Here is a 20,786-nt window from a genome sequence, read left to right as displayed (position 1 = left end):
CCCAAGTGTGTGGACATGTGAGAGTGTCTTGCCACAGTCCCGATCACTACACAAATCAGGAAAAGCACGCAACCCAGAGTTTGGATTGTGCAGTGAAGCCAGACAAATCTGATTCCATCACGTGTTGGCTGTGTGACCTTAGACATCTCACTAAACCTCTCTGAATCGTAAGGTCCCCATCTGTCTCCTGATAATCACATTTGGTGCTGAAACCTGAAGGCGATGCTCCCTATCAGTGATATAAAACAGTAATACCAATGGTCTTTATGGGAACCCTTTCCTCCTCTCCTATTTGATACAAATCTATGGTCATCACTGGCAAAGATCAGGATGGTGAGCCCCATCAGTCACTCTGCCCAAGAACAACCAAGTAATAATACCATTAAATTGGGGCAGTTGGGCCCAAAAGAGCTGCTCATTTCTCTACAGTGGATCCCATTCTTTGCTATATCCTAACAACAGATTCATTTAGAAATGAACCTAAATGCTCCTCTCCAGTGAAAGCAATTCCGTGGTGACAAGAATTTTGTTTACAAATTAACGTAAAGCACCCGGCTGGTGATTGTTTGGAGCAGTTATGATTTACAACAGGTGCCCTGATCAATCAACCAATCACTCTAATTCATGTGAGCGGCGGTCTTGCCTTGCCCCAGTTGTTTCATTTCGGCAAGTAATTGATAACAAACCGCACTCAAGGTATGTTTTATGCAGAAGTTAATAAGAGCTGACAGCTGGTTGCCACTGCTACCCAGGCGCATTCAGTCTCTCCAGCCTGTATTTCTGTTTAATTGTGTTTCAGTGTCATCTGCACCTTAGGAAGAGGCGGGGCTCGGTAGAACCAGAGGCTGGGAGCCAGGAACAGTGAACGGTCAGCTTCCCAGTCCCCTGGCAGTCTCCCTTGCTTGGACTTCTACACGGTTGATGCCCATTTTCTTTCTGCAGGCCACTGGGCAGGTGACACTCCCTGCTGTCTTGCCCTAAACCTTAGCTTCTTCCATGGGGATCTGAAGCCCCTCAAGCACCTCTCCAGTGATCACCAGGCCAGGGTACTTATTGAAACATGCAATGTTTCTCGCATGAAAAAGGATGCTTCCATTCTTCCTTTTTAATAAAGACTGTCTCACTCTATAATCCTGGTAAGAGAAAGATATGCTTTTTCTACTCTCTGGAACCTAGAACCCCACATGTCAAGTAAGTCATATAACCTCCCTTTACTAGAACAGACTAACCGCCCTGAGTGTTCTCAAAATAGCTTATTCTCTCTACCACAGATCCCAGCATTCAGATCTTCATAATGTTTTAGAGACTCCTAAAAGGTAGGTCTCAAATCTTCTATTTTCTATAAATTGTATTTGGCTCTTTACAAACGCCTGGAGAAAGGGTTTTCTGAGGAAAGTGGACAGGGAGACAAGCATTCCCTTTTTCTACTTCTTAGTAGACATTTTAGAGTTTCTGATCTGTCTATATAGTCTCTCCCAGGACTGAATGAATGATTGCAGGTAACCAAGTGAATATTCTGCGCTGTCACAGTGGTGGGGCAATTACAGAGTGGGGTCTCTTCTTTCTGATTCCCTTCATCACAGTCAGTGAAGTGCTTCTCATTTGAGAGTAAACCAATGCAAATTCTAATTGTATTAATTAAATGTGAGTAAAATATGGATTTAAAGTCACTTAAAAAATAATGATTGGGGTGGGAACACCCTGCCATTTAATTCTCTTACACAATATCCACATCTATTTCAATATGTCTTTTTTTTTTTCACTGCTGTCCTGATTTCTGTATTTCAGATTCATATGAAGGCACTATAAACAAATAATGTATGATCCTGGTAACCTCTGCAAAATACAGATGGCCCTTTGTAGTTTTAACATGGTATGAACTATAGAAATAAGTTGTATAAAAAGCCTCGCCTTTGATACTCAGCAACATTTAAAAATTTAAATCCTACTGTATTTAGAAAGAACATTTTAGCAGAAACCCCATCCCCATCCCCCATGGCCAAGCAACTTGAAAATAGTAAGTTAATTCCTATTTACCATACTGGATAACCAAATATCTGCTGAGAACTGGAATTTTGCCTGCTTTTCACAGTCCCAGGTGCCAAATCTCTTAAAAAGCCAGGCCTTTCGAGATGTTTTATAGCCTGCCCTCAGTTTCACTATTGTTAATTGCTTGATTTACCTGACAAGAGCAATTTCCTTTGGGGAATGTCCATAGCTCCCTCCCAAGGGCTGTACTTTTGGTATACACATTATCACCTAAATATCACCCACCCAGGCAGCATCCCTCAGCACTCTGCTGTCTAGGGGGAGAAGGAAGGGAAGAATGGTGATGTTTTTTCACTCCCCTTCTCCCCCCACCCCCGCCCAACAAGACTGTTTGAGCAGACGCACTTCAGGTTATATTTCTGTTTTTGAATTTAAGTATCAACATTGTTCATACCCTCCACTCTCTCATCCTCAGGTGCTAAACGCTGGCTTTTGAATGGTCTCCTAAACTAGACTCTGCACGTGTCCTGTCTTACGCTCTTCTAAGTCCAGCCTACTGTTAGCATCTACCTTCCCCTCCACTCTCACACCTGCTTTCCTCAGCTGATTAACCCCATATTTTATTCTCTTTGTCTTTTCCCTTCTGCTTTCCTCCAGCTTATCAATAAACCCAGGGAGCAACAGGGCCCGGTTGATTTGTTAGTAATTATGAGCACACTGCTCCTGCTCATGGAACCCAGAGATGACTAAGATAGGTTTAAAGCAACAGCAGGAAATGGTAAGGAAATGGAGCATAGCAAAACTCAGCGTGAAGCTTTCAGTTCTTTACATGTTTACAATTTTCTGTGCATACATTAAAACTGGGTGGGATTTTTTTTTTCCTCTTCAGTTCTCAGTTGGAGAGCGTAGCCAACTTCTGGATGTAACACCCACAAAACTTGCCCCCTCCCTTTTAACTTGCATTATATAGGGGCAGAAGAACAGAGGTTTAAAAATCGATCAATATTTCATTACACGGACTGGAGTTTAATTTGAGAGAGTGGAAGGAAAACCTATTGGAAAAGAACTTATTCATTAGTGGACTCTATAGAGCCAAAGTGTTAATAAGCTAGCGTTTCATCTTTACTCTTTACACTTAAGTATGAAATCACAGCTCTGATATCTTTGTGTTTGACTGGAGGCAGGTCTTCTGTGGTTCTGATCTGTTGGTGGGAGAGAAGGAAGAAATGAACCCATCTAATGGACTGAAACCTAAGTCCCTCTGAAAGGTGCTCATACTTAAATATGGAAACCTCTGCTATTTGCGGTATCTTTTGGGGCTTCCCTGGTGGCTCAGAGGGTAAAGCATCTGCCTGCAATGCAGGAGACCTGGGTTCGATCCCTGGGTCGGGAAGATCCCCTGGAGAAGGAAATGGCAACCCACTCCAGTATTCTTGCCTGGAGAATCCCATGGATGGAGGAGCCTGGTGGGCTACAGTCCGCGGGGTCCAAAGAGTCAGACACGACTGAGTGACTTCACTTTCACTTTCACACCCAGAAGCAGCAAGAGGTGGAGCATGGCTTGAAATAATAACTTCTCACCAGCAGATCACCCTTTTCCTCATGCTTACATTGCTTCTCATCTACCTAAGGGCTAAATGTTACTCCATATGTATATAAGAGCATGTTATAAACATGAGTACTGAACTCCTAAATAAAAAACATAAAAAGGATTCTCACAGAGAAAGCCAGAACATAAGAAAACTACAAACATCCAGTGTTGGCATCCTTTAGGGGCAAAGCTTAAGAGGCTGAAAACTGAGTTGGATCCCATCATTTAACTCAGTGTGTGGGACCTTGAGAAAGTCATTTGTCTTGTCTCCGTTTCAATTTCCTCACTGGAGGGTGGGGGTGGGAGTTGGAGAAGAGTGTCTAACCTTTCCAGCTTTGAAATTCTATGAACTCTGATTTCTCCCTGGGTGGCTGGAATGTAGCTGAGAGTCTCTAGTTGAATAAAGGCCGATAGGGACCCAAGTCAGCTCTGAAAACGTGAATCTCTCCCTTTGAGAGGAAACTCATAGCCTTCTCAATGGTTCTGACGGACTCTGGGTGCTTTGACCTCCTAGGTCAGAAGGCGGAATCGCAACAGAACTCCTTGTAATTGAAATTGGCATTTTCTCTATCTCCCCCCATACCCAGAGAAAATCCACACCAATCAAGATGTTTATGTGGGGAAGGGGCCAGAACTAACGGAAAAAAAAGTGGGAGAGAACCAAGAAGCGGAACTGAAACTAACCAAACAGGATATCCCTAAGACCAGTGAAAATGTCCCATAGTCACAGCACTTGGACTCTGGACTCCAGCCATGCCAATCATTCCAAGAAATCCCAGCATCTTTTTCTGCTGTCTAAAATGTCCAATTGGTTGCATATTGGCCTCTAATTGCACCAAAAACTTTTTCTGAAAGCCTAGGTGAGCCTTCTTTAGGCTGGTAGGAGAGTGGCAGTGATCATTTATAAGAACTGGACACCACCCCACCCCCTGCCCGGCCCAGATTCCTAATCTTAATGGAACTGAGAGTTAAGAATGATTTTTTAATGTCTAGTTGGATTTTTAGACTGTTAATGTACCGAATCCTTCTCATTATTACTTTATTGATTGCTCATTGACCAGCCCCCTTCAAATCGTATTAACCACCCTCTGCCGGTTTAGATTAGGAGAGTTTAAAAAGCACCTTTCATTACTCCCCCCGCCCCCAACTCCTGCCATGGAGTTGAGACTCACTGGCTTAATGGGAGCTCTAATGGGGCAGCTAAGAGGAGAGGGGCCCCAGTCCCTGCCGATTGCATTAATAGCTCAAAGGGGGCCAATACAGAAAATTAGCCGTAAACGAGCTCTGGAGATCTTCAAATGAAAGAGCCATTTATCACATTGGCTACCTTCACTCCACTCGTTTGCTCTCTCTACTGGGAACAACTCATTTCCTCTTAACTAAATTACTTCAGAAATGTCAGCTAAGCCCAGATAGCAAACATAACAAGAGAGCTAGCCTACAATCAATGGGGTGATATCAACTCGGGTGAAACAGGGTTAAATTTTAGGACGGAGAACTTGCATAATTAGAGAGACACACGCACACACATAGAGACATATATCCTTTATGTCCAAGTCTTCTCCCTTAAATACACACAGAGGCAGAGAAACCTAAACCTGGGCCAGTTGCTGCCACTTTATTAATAAGGTAGACCTTAAAAAATCTCTCTAAAAGCACATTAGAAAACAAATAAAGCAACCAAGTCCCTTGCCAGTTGTTGAAATTTAGAATATTTCGTCCAGGAAACAGTCTCACCTCCTCTTTTATGAAATTAATCTCTTCCTCATAAACGTGGGGGAGGGGCAAAGACGGGAGACCAGAGGGCAGGGAAAGAGCTAATGAATCCATAACCTTATTTTAAGTGGTTCATAGTGATCTAGAAAAGTAAATCAACCACTTATTCCACTTTTGCCCATGGCTCTCTAAAGATAAAAATATAATATTAGGATCATTTTGTCATGTAATAAAGCAAATACCTGAAATATTAAATAATGGACTTGACCTCACACTTCATATTCATACCACACTCCTTAAATCAATAGAATGACTGGGGTGCCACTTAGATGGGTTAGGCTGTGCATTTTTAAAAAGGTTTGCAGGGGGGCATAAAAAGTAGTCCATGTTTCCAAAACCGGAAACCGCCACGTTAGTCAATATTCTCCTTTTCTTATTCCTGGAGATACTCATATATACACACATATTCACATTTCACTGACAAACATACACAAGCCCTGAAATCAAAGCATCCCACATCTAAGAATATTTTCAGCTCCATTTTGTTAGCCAAGTTAAGTTCCAAATATTTTTATTGGCCTGACTATTAATAATATTTCCGATTGGTCATCAGTTGGGCATGCCCCACTGCCAGCCCTGATGCTGTTTCAGCCCCCATAGAGAACTCTGAGCTAGGGGATTCTAGCTTTCCATGAAAAGGGACGGAAACTAGAAACCAAGAAAGCCAATGAAGAAGTGCCTTCCTCCTCCCCATACTAACCACCACCACCCCCAACGCCGGCCCCCATCAACCAGCAATTAACCAGAAGAGAAAACCCAGGAGGGAATGGTGAAAGTGAGCTGTCAGTGCACTTGCAAATCAAAGCGCAAACCCAAGTGTCCCAGCAAACCCAAACCCTGGCATTAAAAACCCAAAACGATACTATCTAAGGAAGAGTCAGAGACATTTGGAGGAACACTTAAATACTTTTACCCCAAACCCTACTAGTCTTCTTCAGGATATTACATTCAAAAGCCAAATGGCATCATTTCAAGTGCAGCCTCCCCTCTCCGTCTCCCACCTCTCAAAGTGACTTTTTCTGCTTTTGTAAGAGCAGAAAATTGAGCACACCTCATTCTGCTTGCAATCCTTCCTTCACAACCCTCCTACTCTACCGGCTTGACTCTGCATTACTTTTCAAATCATCCTTTTCCTTTTAATTGTTTTTGTGAATGTCATCTGGTTCAAATGAATCAGAAGTGACTGCAGCTAGGGATTGTTGACACCAAACAGAAGGACAGGCCTTCTCCAGCATCGATAAAAAAAGGGTTACAGTAGTTAAAATTGTAGCTCCAAATACCGGTTTTTGCGATAATTAAAGATTGCACTGTTTACACATTCAAGCTCCTAAATTTGTGGCATGTGAGTGACATTCGGGCCTTTTGGCAGCCACACTAATCGCCAGGCATTCTCTCAGTGACTGTCAGAGAAGAGGGGGGGAAAAATTAAGCAGCTGCAATACGCCCGAAATGAGTTATTGTAATTACATTTAATTAGTTTAATTAGTTAATTATTTTGCTTACAGCTGTACAAGAGACTGCAAACATTTGTTAATATCACATGCCCTTTAACAGTATGGGGTGATTCCACAGTCACACTAAATCATGAATGCATATGTAGGAAGATTGAGAAATGTTCAGAGGCCAGCTCAGCTTCTCAGGAAGAGCATATTTAGCGACACATTTGGCACAGTTAAAAAAAAATCTGAAGAAACAACTCGTAAAACACAGAGAACTGGGAACAAAATTACCACCCCAAAATACAGAAGCAAGGAGAGATGGAGCGACCCCAATGGCATAGGGTTGGGCTCAACAAACTCCAGTTATCAATGAAATAATTACCTCATATTTTTGAAAGCAGTGTTTCCCAACCATACATAATGGTAGTTCAATTATTTATGATGTATCTAGGATTGCTAGTGAATGTACTGTGAGAAAAATGGCAATGGTCTCCGTCTCTCTCATCAGGGTTTCTGCCTTCAGTCCCCCACCCCCATCCCTTCTTCCCAACACGCATTTTCGTCCAGATAGCCAGTGTCCTATGATTGTGAACAAACACTGGTGTCTTATAAAACAATGAAGTCCTTCAAAGTGAAAACGCATCATAAAGACATGAATGCACAGGAAAACTTTGCTTACTTTGGGTGGGGGGGGGCGGGTAAAGAATCCATACCTTTTTTTATGACAGACTGGTCCAATAGATTCATGCCGCTGTTATTGGCATCTTCAACTGACTGTGAATATAAAAACATCACTATTCAAATTGACTGGATATTAAAGAATCGCACACATAAATCATGTCATTCCAAACTGGAGTTTCTGTTATTTCCATTTATATTAATTCACAAAGGGAGGTTTTATTATTATTATTACCTCCAAATGGACTAAGAAATCAAATTCACCCAAATTATAAATTCTTCCAATGGAAGAAGAGGAAAGAGGAGACTGTGAGAGGCATCTGGGATGCAGGATTGGTTTAGTGATTATATTAAACATAGATATTACATAGACACATAAACTTATATTATTCGCTCTTATGAATTGTGAAAATTTGGCAGCTGCTGAAAGATTTCCACCAATATTAGAGCGATGTCTGTTTTCTATGCTATCCCAGTGCATCTTAACCCCAGAGTCATTTTACAAATACATAATAGTTTACATTATAGGATTTTAATTAAAGTCTGAGCAATTTGGAATGGAATGCAAACAGCAACACATAGGAACACGTTTGCAGGCCGTCAGGACCGCACACCCACTGCAGTTCACACACATCTCAGTGCAGTGTGAGCTTCCTGCTGCAGGACAGTCCCTCGGAGGGACCTGCACAATCTGCCCCCCCCCCCCGCCACTGCTGCTGCCCAGCAAGAAGCACACCTGTTAGGAAGGCAGTAACTACAGACACGCACGTGTGCACGCGCACACACACACACACAGAGGATCTCCCGGTGAGCCGCACCTGGGTCATGGCAAAGAACAGTCACCTTCCTTGCCAGCTGCATTCCAGAGAAGGAAGATTTCGACCCTACATGTTGGCTGCACTTCAGAGGGGAACTGGCTGTTAGAAAGATATTCTTGCTGTCAGGATGCACTAGGCTTCTAGCTGTGCATCCCAGGGCATCCAAAAGCAGTGGATTCCCACCCCTTACTCCCTGAAAATCAGTGTTAGCCTTTCCTGCAATGTCCAGCCACTTTCCTTGATCCTTACAAACCTGTTTGGACCAATCTGTCACCCTCTTTACAGAGGAGTAAAAAGCAAACGGCTTGAGAGGGAGGTTGTGTTTAGACAGCACCTCCCACCCACTCAAGCTGCATCCCCAGACAGGGCGTGTGTTCATCACAAGGAAGAGACTGTCTACCCCAAACAAGCAGCGCATTAGAAACGAGATGATCTAATCACGGAGGGGGCATATTAATTTGTTTCTTTTCGTTTTTAATAGCCACTCCTCTGTTCTCAGAAAGATGAGGAAAATTGTTATTCCTCATAAGAACCATTTTCCATGTTGCAACACATCATGTCCATCTTAAGAAATAGTAAAAAGAAAAAGCTTTTCTTTAAAAAATAAAATGCTTCCTATAACTTGTTCGGAACTCCCAGGAGACCCCATCATGCACACCGGGCGCGCACACACAAGGTTCACGCCTTTCTGTGCTCACGTGTCTACAGTGGCGACGTGTCCACGCAGGACAGAAATATTCGCCTGTGTCTGTGGGCGGGCAGACCGGCGATCTTATGGGCCGGGACCGTGCGCCCCCACACCTCACCCTCACGTCGGTACGTAAATATGTATATACGCCTCATCAGCGACGTGGGGTAGTTGTGGTAGTTAATGAGAAGGCTCTTGTCTGATTTTCTATCTAATTACGGCCGCCTGCTGGGTTTTTGTACAGGATATTCACGCAGCATGCTGGCGCTTAATCGTCACAGGGAGGATCGTAAAGATTTAATTAGGACTGCATGCGGAAGCTCGGAAAAACAACTCAGACTCGTAATTACTAGACTTCTTTAGTTAAAAGTGATACCAGGGGTTGCTTTAAGACAGTAGGGTGTGTTTGAGAGAGAGTGTGTGTGTGAGTGTGTGTGTGTGTGTAGGGGCTTTAACATCCTCATATGTTTACACTCAGGTAGGAGAGGTGATGAGAGGTTAGAGAGCAAAGACCAGAAGAAGGAAAGAGGTGTTCACAGCAACTGAACAAACTCCAAACTAAGTATCATCTCCAGCTCTCTTTCTGATGCTGTTTTTCTCAGTTTTTAACACTGTCCCCACTCCCTGCGTGCCTGCCCGTGCGCGCGCGCGCTCACACACACACACACACACACACACACACACACAGTGGGTGAAATGTAGCATACCAGAACCCAAACAGCGATTTGCTGGTTTAATAGCCCCTGTGAGTAAATTGAAATAGAAATTGACAGGGTTTTATAGTTTCATTTAAAAAATATTAGAAGCATTTGGTTAATTAGCTCTTCTCCTTTGCTTCTCTCACGATCGGGGCGGTGGCCCCGCGTGTGTGTCTGGGTCACAGAACATCTTGCCCCGACCCTGGGCCAGGTGAGGACCCTTGGCTGAGAGGCCACTCCCCCCTCCTTGGCCTGGCAGCTCCCTGGTATCTGCCGGATCGCGGCTGGGCTGACATAGAGAGATCCGGGACACACACTAGGCCCCTGAGATGGAACAAGTGACTGGGGTCCAGGCTGAGGCACCTCTGGTCTCTTTTTACAGACTGGGCGGGGAGGGGGGCGGTGGTGGCGCAGCCCACCCATACCGCAGAGGCAGGAAATAGGAAACGCTGAAACCGCCAGCCGCTCCGGCCACATAGTGCCCTGCACTCCTGATCCCGAACTCAGAAGGGGAGCCTCTGGGATAGAACAGAGGAGGCGCAGCCTCTGGATTCAGGGGTCTCATCTGTGGTGCATCTCCTCCCCTGTCTTTCTTTGTCACCTGCCCCGTGTCTTGTCAAGCACACCCGGCGTCAGGAGGCCTGTCATCGCGTGGGAGGCAGAGATCCTCCCTTTCTCCTGGGAAGGCGCGGGGTGGATTCCTCCTGACCCCTGGCACCCAGAGTCGACCCAGAGAAAGTCTCCCGGGCCTCCCCACCTGGCCAGGGGACCTGCTGAGATGCTTCCGGGGGAGGGACGGGGAGAGATGGGGTGGGCAGGGAGCAGCCAGGGCCCCCCGGGCCTGCACTTTCTCTGCTTTGGGCTCTCTCCACCTCCCCGGTCTGAGCTCCAGCCGCAACTTCGACAAGGGTACTCTCCCAAACACACACCAACCTAACCTGTTTTAACTCTCGCCTCTTGCATCTGACCAAACCCTCCAAAATTCTCACAATTCTGTCTTTAAAATACAATGAAATAACTAAAAGCAAAGAAATCTGTTCCCTCTTTGGGTGCAGTCTCTGGGTTTAGTAGCCTGAGCCACCCTGCCTGCAGAGTGGTAGTGACACAGCCAATGTAGCGTTGCCAACAGCAATGCTGATGAGTTGATCCACTTTCATTATCTAGCACTTTGAACCATACCCACAAAGGTTAATTTAAAAACTTTCCCCCCCAGACAAGTATTACCCCAATGCATTAAAACACACACACACACTATTGAATATTTCCTTTCTCATATGATATTCTGAAATGAGCAATACCTCCAAGACATAAACAGTTAAACTTGGTTAAATCAACAAAACTACCACTTATGACTATGGGTAAATCCAGCCACAACTCAGGTGATTCCATTATTTCTGGAAATAATAAATAACTAAATTTCCCTTAAATCAGTAAACCATCATAGACAAGACACAGACAGCATTTAATGCTATCACCACATATTAACTGTTCAAAATATATTTTCTTCAGCAAGGTAAAGAGAAAGGACTCATGCACCCTTTCTCTTTCCCATTTCATGTTCCTTCACTTTAGAGGTATGTCTATAATGGTGCGTAATATAGACAACCATGCCAATGAGATTGAAGAATCACTTGAAAACCTTTCAACCATATTTATCTTTTCTAGAGACTATTTAAATTAAAGAGCAAAAGGAGACCTGCTCAGAATCACCCAGTTTTCAGAAATCATTTCTTTGATGTTTCTTTGTTGAACCAAATATTCTCCACCAAATCAGGCTCCACTGTGTAGGCTGCAGATGGGATAGTGATGGGGTGGGGGTGTGTTTGGAGCCTTTTGTTTTAAGAAACAAACATGTGATGCCTCTTCAACTGGTGACACTGGGGAGAGGAGGGTACTAGCAGAAAGAGGACTGGGGAAGGACGTGGAGAATGTTGCTCCACTGCTGTTTCATGGTCCAAAAGGGGAAAAGAACCTCCAAAATGCTATGTGTCCTCATGAACCCCCAAACAGAATTATGACTTTCTGGGTCTCTCCCCATTAATCTTCCATTGCTCAGATGCTGCCTCTGGAGCTCAGTTCTCTTGGAAAAGGGTTCTACAGCTTATGGGACATTCAAAGTAAGACCTGGCTTGGACAAAATAACACATGTTTTTCTTCCAGTGTGCACTGTCATGCTTAACAGAGTCTTTGCAAATTGAGCAGAAACCTCTATAGAGGTCCCTGCACCTCCATGCTGCAGCTCCAGCCTCCGGGCAGCCAGGATTCCACCTGCCACGTCAGGGGGCCAGACCCAGGGGGGTAGGTTGAGAGGGCACCCGGCTTGCTTACACAAAGCCAAGAGAACAGGAAGGAGTCCCCTAGCTAAGGCAAGACAAAAACACCTAGCTTTGATTCTGATGATTCCAAACTAGCAAAACACATGTACACTTTTCTCCATTCTTTCATTTCTCACGCTTCTAGCTTTCGTCATCGAAACCCCAGAAAATGCCACTAGAGAGTCATACAGGTAAAACACAGTTACATACATCGAGTCCAGCTGCTCCTATACAAACTACCTTCCCCTCTGCCCCTCCAAAAGACAGAGCTGTCCCTCCCCACCTGTCCCCCCCGCCCTGGGCATTTGTTACTTGTTTATTGTTTGTTTGTGTGCCGTTACCTGGACGTCCTCCATGCCGGGATGACCGAGGCCGTGCAGCGAGAGGCTGTCCCCCATGCCCGCGTCAAGGCCGTGGTGTGCCGAGTGCAGGAGCACGTCGGGCCGGCGGACCGAGTGGTAGTCCCTCCGGGGGTCGAGGCCCGAGAGCTGGGGCAAGGCGGCCCGAGGCTGGGGCAGGAGAGAACCGGCTTCTGAACCCACTTCTTGCCGCTGCCGTTGACCCCAGGGATGCTGCTGGGGCTGGTGGAGGGGGTTCAGGGAGTAGGGGTCGTTGACGTGGGAGTAGGGGTCCTGGCTCTGGTGGTAGGGGAGCGGCTGGTAGGGGGGCGGGAAGTAGGGCGGCTGGAAATCTGACGACGGGGTGTGCGACAGCGGCGGGGCGCTGGAGTAAGGTCCTTGGGACACCGAGCCCAGCTGGGAGAGCCGCGAGCTGTGACTCGGGACGCCATCGTGCCGGTCCTGGGAGCGGAGAGGAGAGAGAGAGAGAGAAGGGGAAGGGGAAAAAAAAAAAACAAAAAACACAAGCGACAGATGGAGAAACCCGGCTTGGGCATCTTCTTCCCAGGACAGGGGAAACAAGAGTCTGAAATTTAGCCTCCCAAGCTGACTCAGAGGGTACATGATTTCAGCAATTCCAAACGCGAGGCTTTGGGGGAACATGGGGGCGACTCACCCACTGAACCAACATCTAAGCCTTCTGTTGGGGTGCAAAGCCGGCAAAAGGGATGACAGTAAAGTAAGAGTGTGAATGGGGGCGGGGGGAGATGATCAATTCCCTAATGAAAAACACAGGAGTCTAACACACAGTATTTGTTCTTCTGGGTGTTTTAGACTATGTTTTTCTAACTCTTCCAGAGGTCCAGAGCATAACAAATAAAACTTGCTACTATTTTCTGTGCTGCTCCTCTCGTTCAAAACCAACTTCTGCCTTTCTGGCAACCCAGCCCGCCGGCCAGGAGTTCCCCAATACGACCTGGTCATTCCAGGACACCTAGGAATCTGCCTGATCTGAGTTTCCAGTCACCCCTTCCTCCCCAAGAGGGATTAAATAATTTATGTAGTGTTGGGTTGAAATGGATCCCATTCAAAAATCATATCCTGAGTCCGTCTTAAATTAACTTGAACTGCGGTTCAAAGGAGTTTTTTCTAAGGCTGCTTTTCTATATCTAATATTGTCCCTACTCCAGGGTGTAAAGATGAAAGACCTGGGGGGGGGGAACCAAAAAATAAAAACAAAAGGCCTAGACAACTTAGTGTTGGTCCTAAGTGGACTGCTGGACTCAGTGAAAGGGGAAGGTGTGCGTGTGTGTGTTTCTCCCTCTCCTCTCTGGAAATGCCATGGTAAAATCCCCATGGTTCTTTCTGGAGAAATAGTCACCTAAATTTCCCAACTGCAATGGCAGAGAAAAAGTTTTTCTGTTTGGCCTCCCCCTACTCCCCAGCTGACTCATGGAGCTCAGAGGAACACACAATGCAGAGAAGCAGCTGCAGCCTCGTCCAATTATGGTGCTAAATTACCAAGCCAAAGGCGCTCGAAGAAAGACAGAGATGAGAGAGCGAGATGCACACAGGAGAGACGGGGACAGAGAGACGGTGAGAGGAGAGAGCATGCAATTCTGGTACAACGTGGATCCAGACTCACCATGGATGAATAGGTGTGGACTAACATCTGGAAAAAAAAGCCTGGTTACTGCTCAAAATCAAACAATGATTAAAAAAAAAAAATCAAGGAGTCCAGCAGAGAAACGAGCTGGACACAGGAGCCGAGCTTGAGGTGTTTCCAGGACAAGCCATCAAAAAAAAAAAAAAAAAATCCCCCCCCCACCCCCAAACGAGATTGGCGACGCCTGTCACACACAGACAGAGCTGTTCATCGGCCTCTTGCTTGTCTTTTTGGCCTTTTTTCTTCTGCGGTTCTTCGGGGCTCCAGGAGCAGTCCTCTTCCGCCCGAAGCTGGGCTCAGACTGCTCGGGCGCCCCTTCCTCCCTCCGCTTGCCTACACCGCCTCATAATAATTGATATTCATGACTATTAATATTACACGAGTACTTTAAAGGGAGAATGGAGGACAAATGGAGCGTGAAGCAGCAGCGGGCGCAGAGCTCCCCTACTATTGTAAATGACGTTCATTCAGTGGAGAATTACTAGATGTAATCAGACGAGGGGGCTGGCAAAGACAGACCGGGGGAAAAAGTTTAGCAGGAAAGAGGCAGAACTTCAATTAACTGAGCCGGGGACGCGCGTAAAGCAGCCCCTGCTCCCCTGGACCAGACGGTGAAGGAGAGAGCATCCTTGGGGTCTTGTGCCGAACCGTAGGTGTCTAGGTTCCTGGAGAGGGACTTTCCTAATGGGAAGAACTGATCGCCCTAGGTGCTTGGCGTGCAGATTACAAAACAAAATAAAAAAGGCGTTGCCTCCCCCTTTGGAGGGGAGAGCAAAGGAAACCGGTGGGCCCGGTTGTTTACAGTGACGTTTACAGACTTTCACAGTATACCGGAGATGATGCTTATTATTAAAGGACAGAGGCGAGATGGGGGGCTTTCCCATCCCTCGTGTAGCCTTTCCCTCATTAGTGCTCCCGCAGTCTGGGATATTTTGTTAACTTCAATTTAAAATATATGCAATCAATCTTCAAGTACACTAAAGTTATCCTTTCCAGGCAAAGCCAGGGGCAACAGAAAACCTTTTTGGATGTTTCAGGAACCCGTTCAACTGGCCTGACTGCCATTTCTGTTAAAGTTCAACCTTCCTCCCGACTTAAATAGACTCCTTCCACCGGCTTCGCGTTCTCCTATATTTCTTTGAGCAGAAAAAATAGGCAGATAGGACCACTTGCAGTATCTCTTGTCTCTCTCCGTCGGCCTCTCCTCTCTCCCCACCTCTTTATTCTCCCCTCTTTCCCCCTTCCACTCCCCCCTCCCCTCTTCCTCCCTCCTCCCTCCCATTTAGCTAGTCTACTTTTGGACTCTTAGAACGAGTTTTATCCTGCTTACTTTTCGGCACCCAGTGAAGCCCCTTTGCATACCCCGAGCTATTTACACCGTGGTCCCATCCCAGACCGCGCCAAGCCCACTTTGGGCGCTCACATTCTTTAGGACGGTTCTAGCGCCTTCGACTTGACCATTATCCCGGCTGTTAAAGAAAGAAAAGGAGGCCGAACCGAAACAAACCCCACCAGGCGGAGGCGCGGCTCTCTGTTACAGTCAATAGACAACCACAAAGAGGAAAGGAAAGCCCCAAGTCATCATTGCGCAAAAAGGCGAATCTCCTCTCCCTCTCTCCTCTCTCTCTCTCACACACACACGCACACAGACACACACACACACACACACCCCAAAATCAAGATTCGGGGCTGGGCAGAGCTGGGAGATTCCTGGCGCGGGCGCCGGGCGCTGCCTGTGAAACTCCACCAGTGGCCGTAAGGCGCGCGCCGGCTCCTCGGAGCCGCGGTCTGGGTCGCGGGGCTGGGCCGGCGGAGTCGGGAGGAGCCCACTCCCAGCGTCCGCAAGGCGGCTCCCCGTCCGGCTTTCTGGGATCGTCCCGGGGCGGGCGGGGTGGCCTGTCGCCCGTGGGCTGGGGATCCTCTGCGTTCCACCGCCACCGCTTCGTTCGACCCAGCGCTTCCCGCGCCGATCGCCCGAGCCTCGGCTTCTCAACCTCCCCTCTCCGACTCCCTCCCGATCTCCAGCCACCACGCGCTCGCCGGCTTCCACCTCCCCCTTCCCCAATTCCTCTGCCCCTTTCCTTTCACCTTCCTCCAAGCTTTTCTTTCTCGCTTCCCTCTCTCGACGTCTCCTCGGAATCTTCGCTTTCCCCTTCCCCCCTAGCCCCTCATTCGGGGGCTCCCCGGCTGGTGGGCTCGGAGCGAAGTTCCGCGGGCCTGGGCCGCTGTCCCCGCTCCTTCCGGCCGCCCGTCCCGCGCGCAGCCCCGCCGCCCGCCGCTCCGTCGGCGCCCGAGACCCGAGCGCCCGGCCCGCGCGCCCGGCCCCAAGGAGGCAGACGCCCGCCGGGCTGCAGACAGCATCTCCATACGAGGGGGAGTACCCTTGGCCTCAGCGCTAACGAACCGTGCGCACTCAACCCGGGTAGAAAATTTCGTTAAAAATACCAAGACATAGGGCCGTTTGGAAGCCCCGAGTCTCAAAGAAGCGAAACACGAAAGAAAAAAAGAAAATTTTAAAAATTGTCTGCTACGGCTCCTTGGCTTGCGCTCTCTCTACATCCATCTATCCGTCTATCCGTTGACCACCCTCCTTCTAATTTTTCGAGCTCTACTTGGATCCGTTTGTTATCGATCTCAAAATGTTTATTAAAAATAAAAATTCAAAGCCCGAGTCTGTTACGAAGGAGGCTTGAAAGTCTAATTCTCTCCCACACTCAAAACGAGGAGCCTCTGCCTCTATTTTCTCTGCCCATATTCACTAGCACCCGTTCCTCATCAGATCCTGAAAGGTGGGGGGGCGGCGAGGAAGAGAGAAAGAAAAATAAAATAGCAAAAAAACCAGAGAAATCTCCTAGGTTAAAGTAGTCAGATTTCCACCTTAAAGTCCCTTTTCAGAATGTCGAAGTCTCCCCAAGCCAGCTTTTCGAAAAGTTAGAGAAAGCTGAGAAAACCGGCCGGAAATCTACAAGCAAATAGCTTAAAAATATAGATGAGTTGGGGTGTCAAGAAGCTCAAATTCTCTATCTGCAAAGCTCTAAGATGCATCTGGGGGTGTCGGCTCACCTCATAGATATCTTCGTACTTGACATTCTCCACGAGCTTCCAGAGCATGATGGCAGCCTGGTCTCTAGGAGGTGAGTGCATTCATGTGAGGAGCAGATGTCTGGCTTCTCAGGACTCCGCTGTCTGTAATGATCCATCTATAATTGGAAATGGGGGATACACACCAAATCCGACGCTCCTCTCCCATCGCAACTTATATCTGTTGTCTCAAACAATAGGCTGGAGAAGTAAGCCTCAGCTGAGAGAAAAACATGATTACACACACAGGAGTTAGATGCAACCCACAGACATATATATTCTAAAAAATCATAAACACGTATTTACACCCAGACACCCACATTTAGTTATATAAGTACCCCTGGGTCAAGAAGAGTCTACAGACTCTAAACATGCATTTAAAGGAGAGAGAGTTGGTCAGCATGATTAATGTAAATATACACACTTAAAAACCTCTACATTGAAAATGATGAATCGTTGTACCCACTGATTTAAAATCTTTACAATTCATTTGGGGAAACCAGGGTGCCCACAGTTCCCCCATTTTCTTAGGTAGATTTTAAAAGGGGACCATTACTGAGATTTTTAAATACAAAAGCTCCTTTTCTTGTTTGTTCAGCAGGAGGCTTTTGAAAGCTGGATTTGGGGATTTTAAGGGTGATCTCTGTGTTGATGGCTACACAACTTTTTTTTTCCTTCACTGTACCTTAGTCACTGTAGAACAAAAAAGCCGGCTCACCACAATGACCATTTCTTATATTTTCCCATTCATTCTTCCCTACACATTTGAAAACTTAAATACTGTATAACCACCTAAGTCTGTCCTGCTTATTATCCTTTAAGGGTTGTTTGTATTTTCAACGGATTCCATGTGCCATTCTTTCTTTGGCTGAAGTCTCCATTTTATGAAGTTTTTTTTTTTTTTTCAGATGTCGGAAGCAACATAGGTGCACCACGCAATGTTATTTTCAACCCTTCTTTGCAGAGGGATGGGGTATTTTATATCTGCATTTGTTGTCTATAACTTTTAAGTGGTTTTAATCACGGAGAAGCAAGAGATGGTCACCTGAACCTTTGGAAGGTTGAAGCAGAATGTTTTTCAAGAAGGTACTGAAAAATACTTTAAGATATGTGGGGGTTTATTCGTTTGTTTTGAGTGTATTTTTTTCTCTTGGTAAGGTGATTTGTATAGCTTTTTTTTTTTTTTTAAGAAAAACATAAACATCAACAGGAACAAAGTTAACCGACCTTTAAGGCACAGGGTTTCGGAATTTCACGAAGCGAACGCTCACCTCCTTGCCCCGTTTCCCCACCCCGTCTATTTTTCTACTCCCGTCCAGGGTGCGGAAGGATTCCCACTGCCAGAAGGGAAGTCCAGTGGAGGCTCTCTGCCCCTGGGGCAGAAAATAAATGACAGGAGGGAATGAGGAGGGACCAGGGCAATTTGGGGTGGAAGTTATTAAACCTGATAAGAGTGAATCTGCAAAGGGCGATTGTCTCTAAACCTCTGGACTGCCGAGCACTGCCTGGCGCTCGGAGGAGAGGGCTGTGGACAACCGCGGTGGATATCGATTCGATCAAGACCGGGGAGACGCTTCATATCGCGCAGAATGAACAAGTCTGCAGATTTTTAATTTATTTTTTTAAAAGATAAGTCCCATGAAAGAAACTCGAAGAAGGTGCATCAGAAGGAACTTCAGAAATGAACCCTTTGCTCATTTCCAGTTTAATTTTTCTGTTTTGTCTTTCCCTCCTCCTTCATCTCTCCTTCCTTTTCCCCTCCATCCTGCCTTCCTTCCTCCCTCCCCGACCCCTCCCCCCCCACTGCCTTTCTCCCTTCTCTTCTCTGCTTTAAACATTAACACCTTAAATTATACAAAATCTGAACAAATCTTCGGCGAGGAGCCTGAGCGAAGATTTCCTTCTTTGCTCCCGGACCTAGTCTGGACATGGGGAGGCATTCTTCCTAATTTTGTTGTGTGGTGGGACTTGAAACGGGCTTTTACCTTCTCTTTCCAGACTTTCGAGAACTAAAACCAACCTCAGATCAATATTGTCCGAGATAAATATTATAGACTTGGAAATTCAAATTCTCTAGACAAAATTTATTAATGGGAATAACTGTCTTTTCCCTTTCAAGTCAGTAATTCCTTTATCTTTTTTACTTAAAAATCATTCCAACCCAAATGAAAAGCACTTAAAAAAAATCTTAACTTTTTTCTCGAAATGCTTTTAACACCTTTTAGTCTCTTTTTGGTATATCATTGCTTAGTCTAAAATAAATAAACTCTAAAGCTTGAAACAAACAAAAAAGCCTGAGGATATTTTATATAAACAACTACTTAAAAATACATAATACGTTGTTAGGGTAATTAGTTTACATAGCTGTATATAGAGAATTTCAAATTTTCCATGTGTAATTTTATTTTGTGGTACAATTGTGTATTTTAAAAATTAGAAATGTCTTGAAATATTTGGTTGAAATTTATGTAAATTCTTCAGAAAAACGGAAATCTGGTTTATAAAGAATGAAGCATAAATTTAAAAATATATACACATATACATACATGTAAGAGATACCCAAAGAAATACATAATTTATCATTAAAGTCCGAGTCAATTTTTCGACGTGGGCATTATTCAAAAAATCCTTGAAATTGCAAGAGAGATTTTTTTAGGAAGTCTTCCCTAAGTCATTGAACGGGCAACAGCGCCCTCTGTCGGGGTTTTGTGTAAGCAAATTCTGTACGAAAGCTCGATTTTTTGTTTTTTTCCGAGAGATTTCTTTCGGTTCTTCAAAACCTGTTATTACTAAGGACATTTTAAATGTTCAAGTCTTATTATATCTACTAATTTTAGAAATGATTTTTTCCGCATCTAAAAATTCCAAATGCCTCAAGTATGTACAAATAAAAGCTCATTCTCTTCTAAGAAAAATTTCCTAACTTGAGCCAGCTTCTCTCTGACTTTCCATTGCATTTCGCTTTAACCTCCAATCACGTGATGCAGGAAGTTTCCCAAAAAGACTCAGTAAAGGCAAACCAAAATAAAGGCAAAGGCAAAACAAACTCTGGTTTCGAAGGGAAGATAAACGACCCAATATATGTATTTGTATCATCATTTCATTTTCCATTTCATCATGCCTTACACCCATATATACATATTGCTTTTGTTGCTTTTTCAAGGCTGGCACACGCTAGTCTAAGTAGAAGCGCTCTGGAGACATACCAGGTTCATATTTTCCTCTCTCACTTAAAGTTATTTCCGTTTTTAACAGCAGAAAGGACGGTTGATAATACTCCCCTTTCCTTAGTCTCAGAGAGAGGGACTGTTTTCCGATAAATGTAGGAGCCACACATGGAAGTGAATGCTCTTAGCATGGAGCCCTCTGCTGGCGGTTTTCTAGTAGATTTCTAACCTTTTTTTCTTAATGTCACCGAAAAATATTTTGTTAAATCAACTATTCCCACTTCTTTCTTCTAAAAATCTAATTAAGAATTGTCCAAATTCCTCCGAATTCCTTCCTTTCCCTATTACTCACCTTGGCACCTGTTTACTCTCCTGGGCACCTGTGATTGAAGGTTTCAGTCAACCTCTCTTCCTGTAGCTCCCTGTGACTGCCTTTCCTTTCCACAATACGCTGTCGGCCTGGGTTTCCCTCTTCTGTCATTCCAAGCCACAAAGATAGTAAAATGGGGGAACACCAAGATTTAGGATTACCGTGTCACTTT

The 20,786-nt window shown here is 45.4% G+C and overlaps 1 protein-coding gene across 9 annotated transcripts in view; it reads right to left on the bottom strand.

Annotated features, from left to right (window-relative positions):
- TFAP2B (transcription factor AP-2 beta) overlaps positions 1-17,308 on the bottom strand; it is a 31,692-nt gene extending 14,384 nt beyond the window's left edge. For 2 of the 9 annotated variants that reach the window (XM_055406599.2, XM_055406601.2), the window contains exons 1-2: positions 12,334-13,969; positions 7,509-7,569 (exon numbers count right to left, since the gene is read on the bottom strand). In XM_055406599.2, coding sequence (XP_055262574.1) covers positions 7,509-7,569; positions 12,334-12,993 — 721 coding nt within the window. In that variant the 5' untranslated portion in view covers positions 12,994-13,969. The other 7 variants (XM_055406602.2, XM_088831039.1, XM_055406605.2 and 4 more) reach the window with 7 other exon arrangements.
- Between the last annotated feature and the right edge of the window lie 3,478 nt (positions 17,309-20,786).

This window comes from Moschus berezovskii, chromosome 23 (assembly GCF_049115385.1).
Source record: "Moschus berezovskii isolate FMDL1 chromosome 23, NW_MosBer_1.0, whole genome shotgun sequence".
Classification (NCBI taxonomy): domain Eukaryota; kingdom Metazoa; phylum Chordata; class Mammalia; order Artiodactyla; family Moschidae; genus Moschus; species Moschus berezovskii.
The sequence above is the reverse complement of the archived record's forward strand: the minus strand, read 5'-3'. Positions and strand labels throughout refer to the sequence as shown.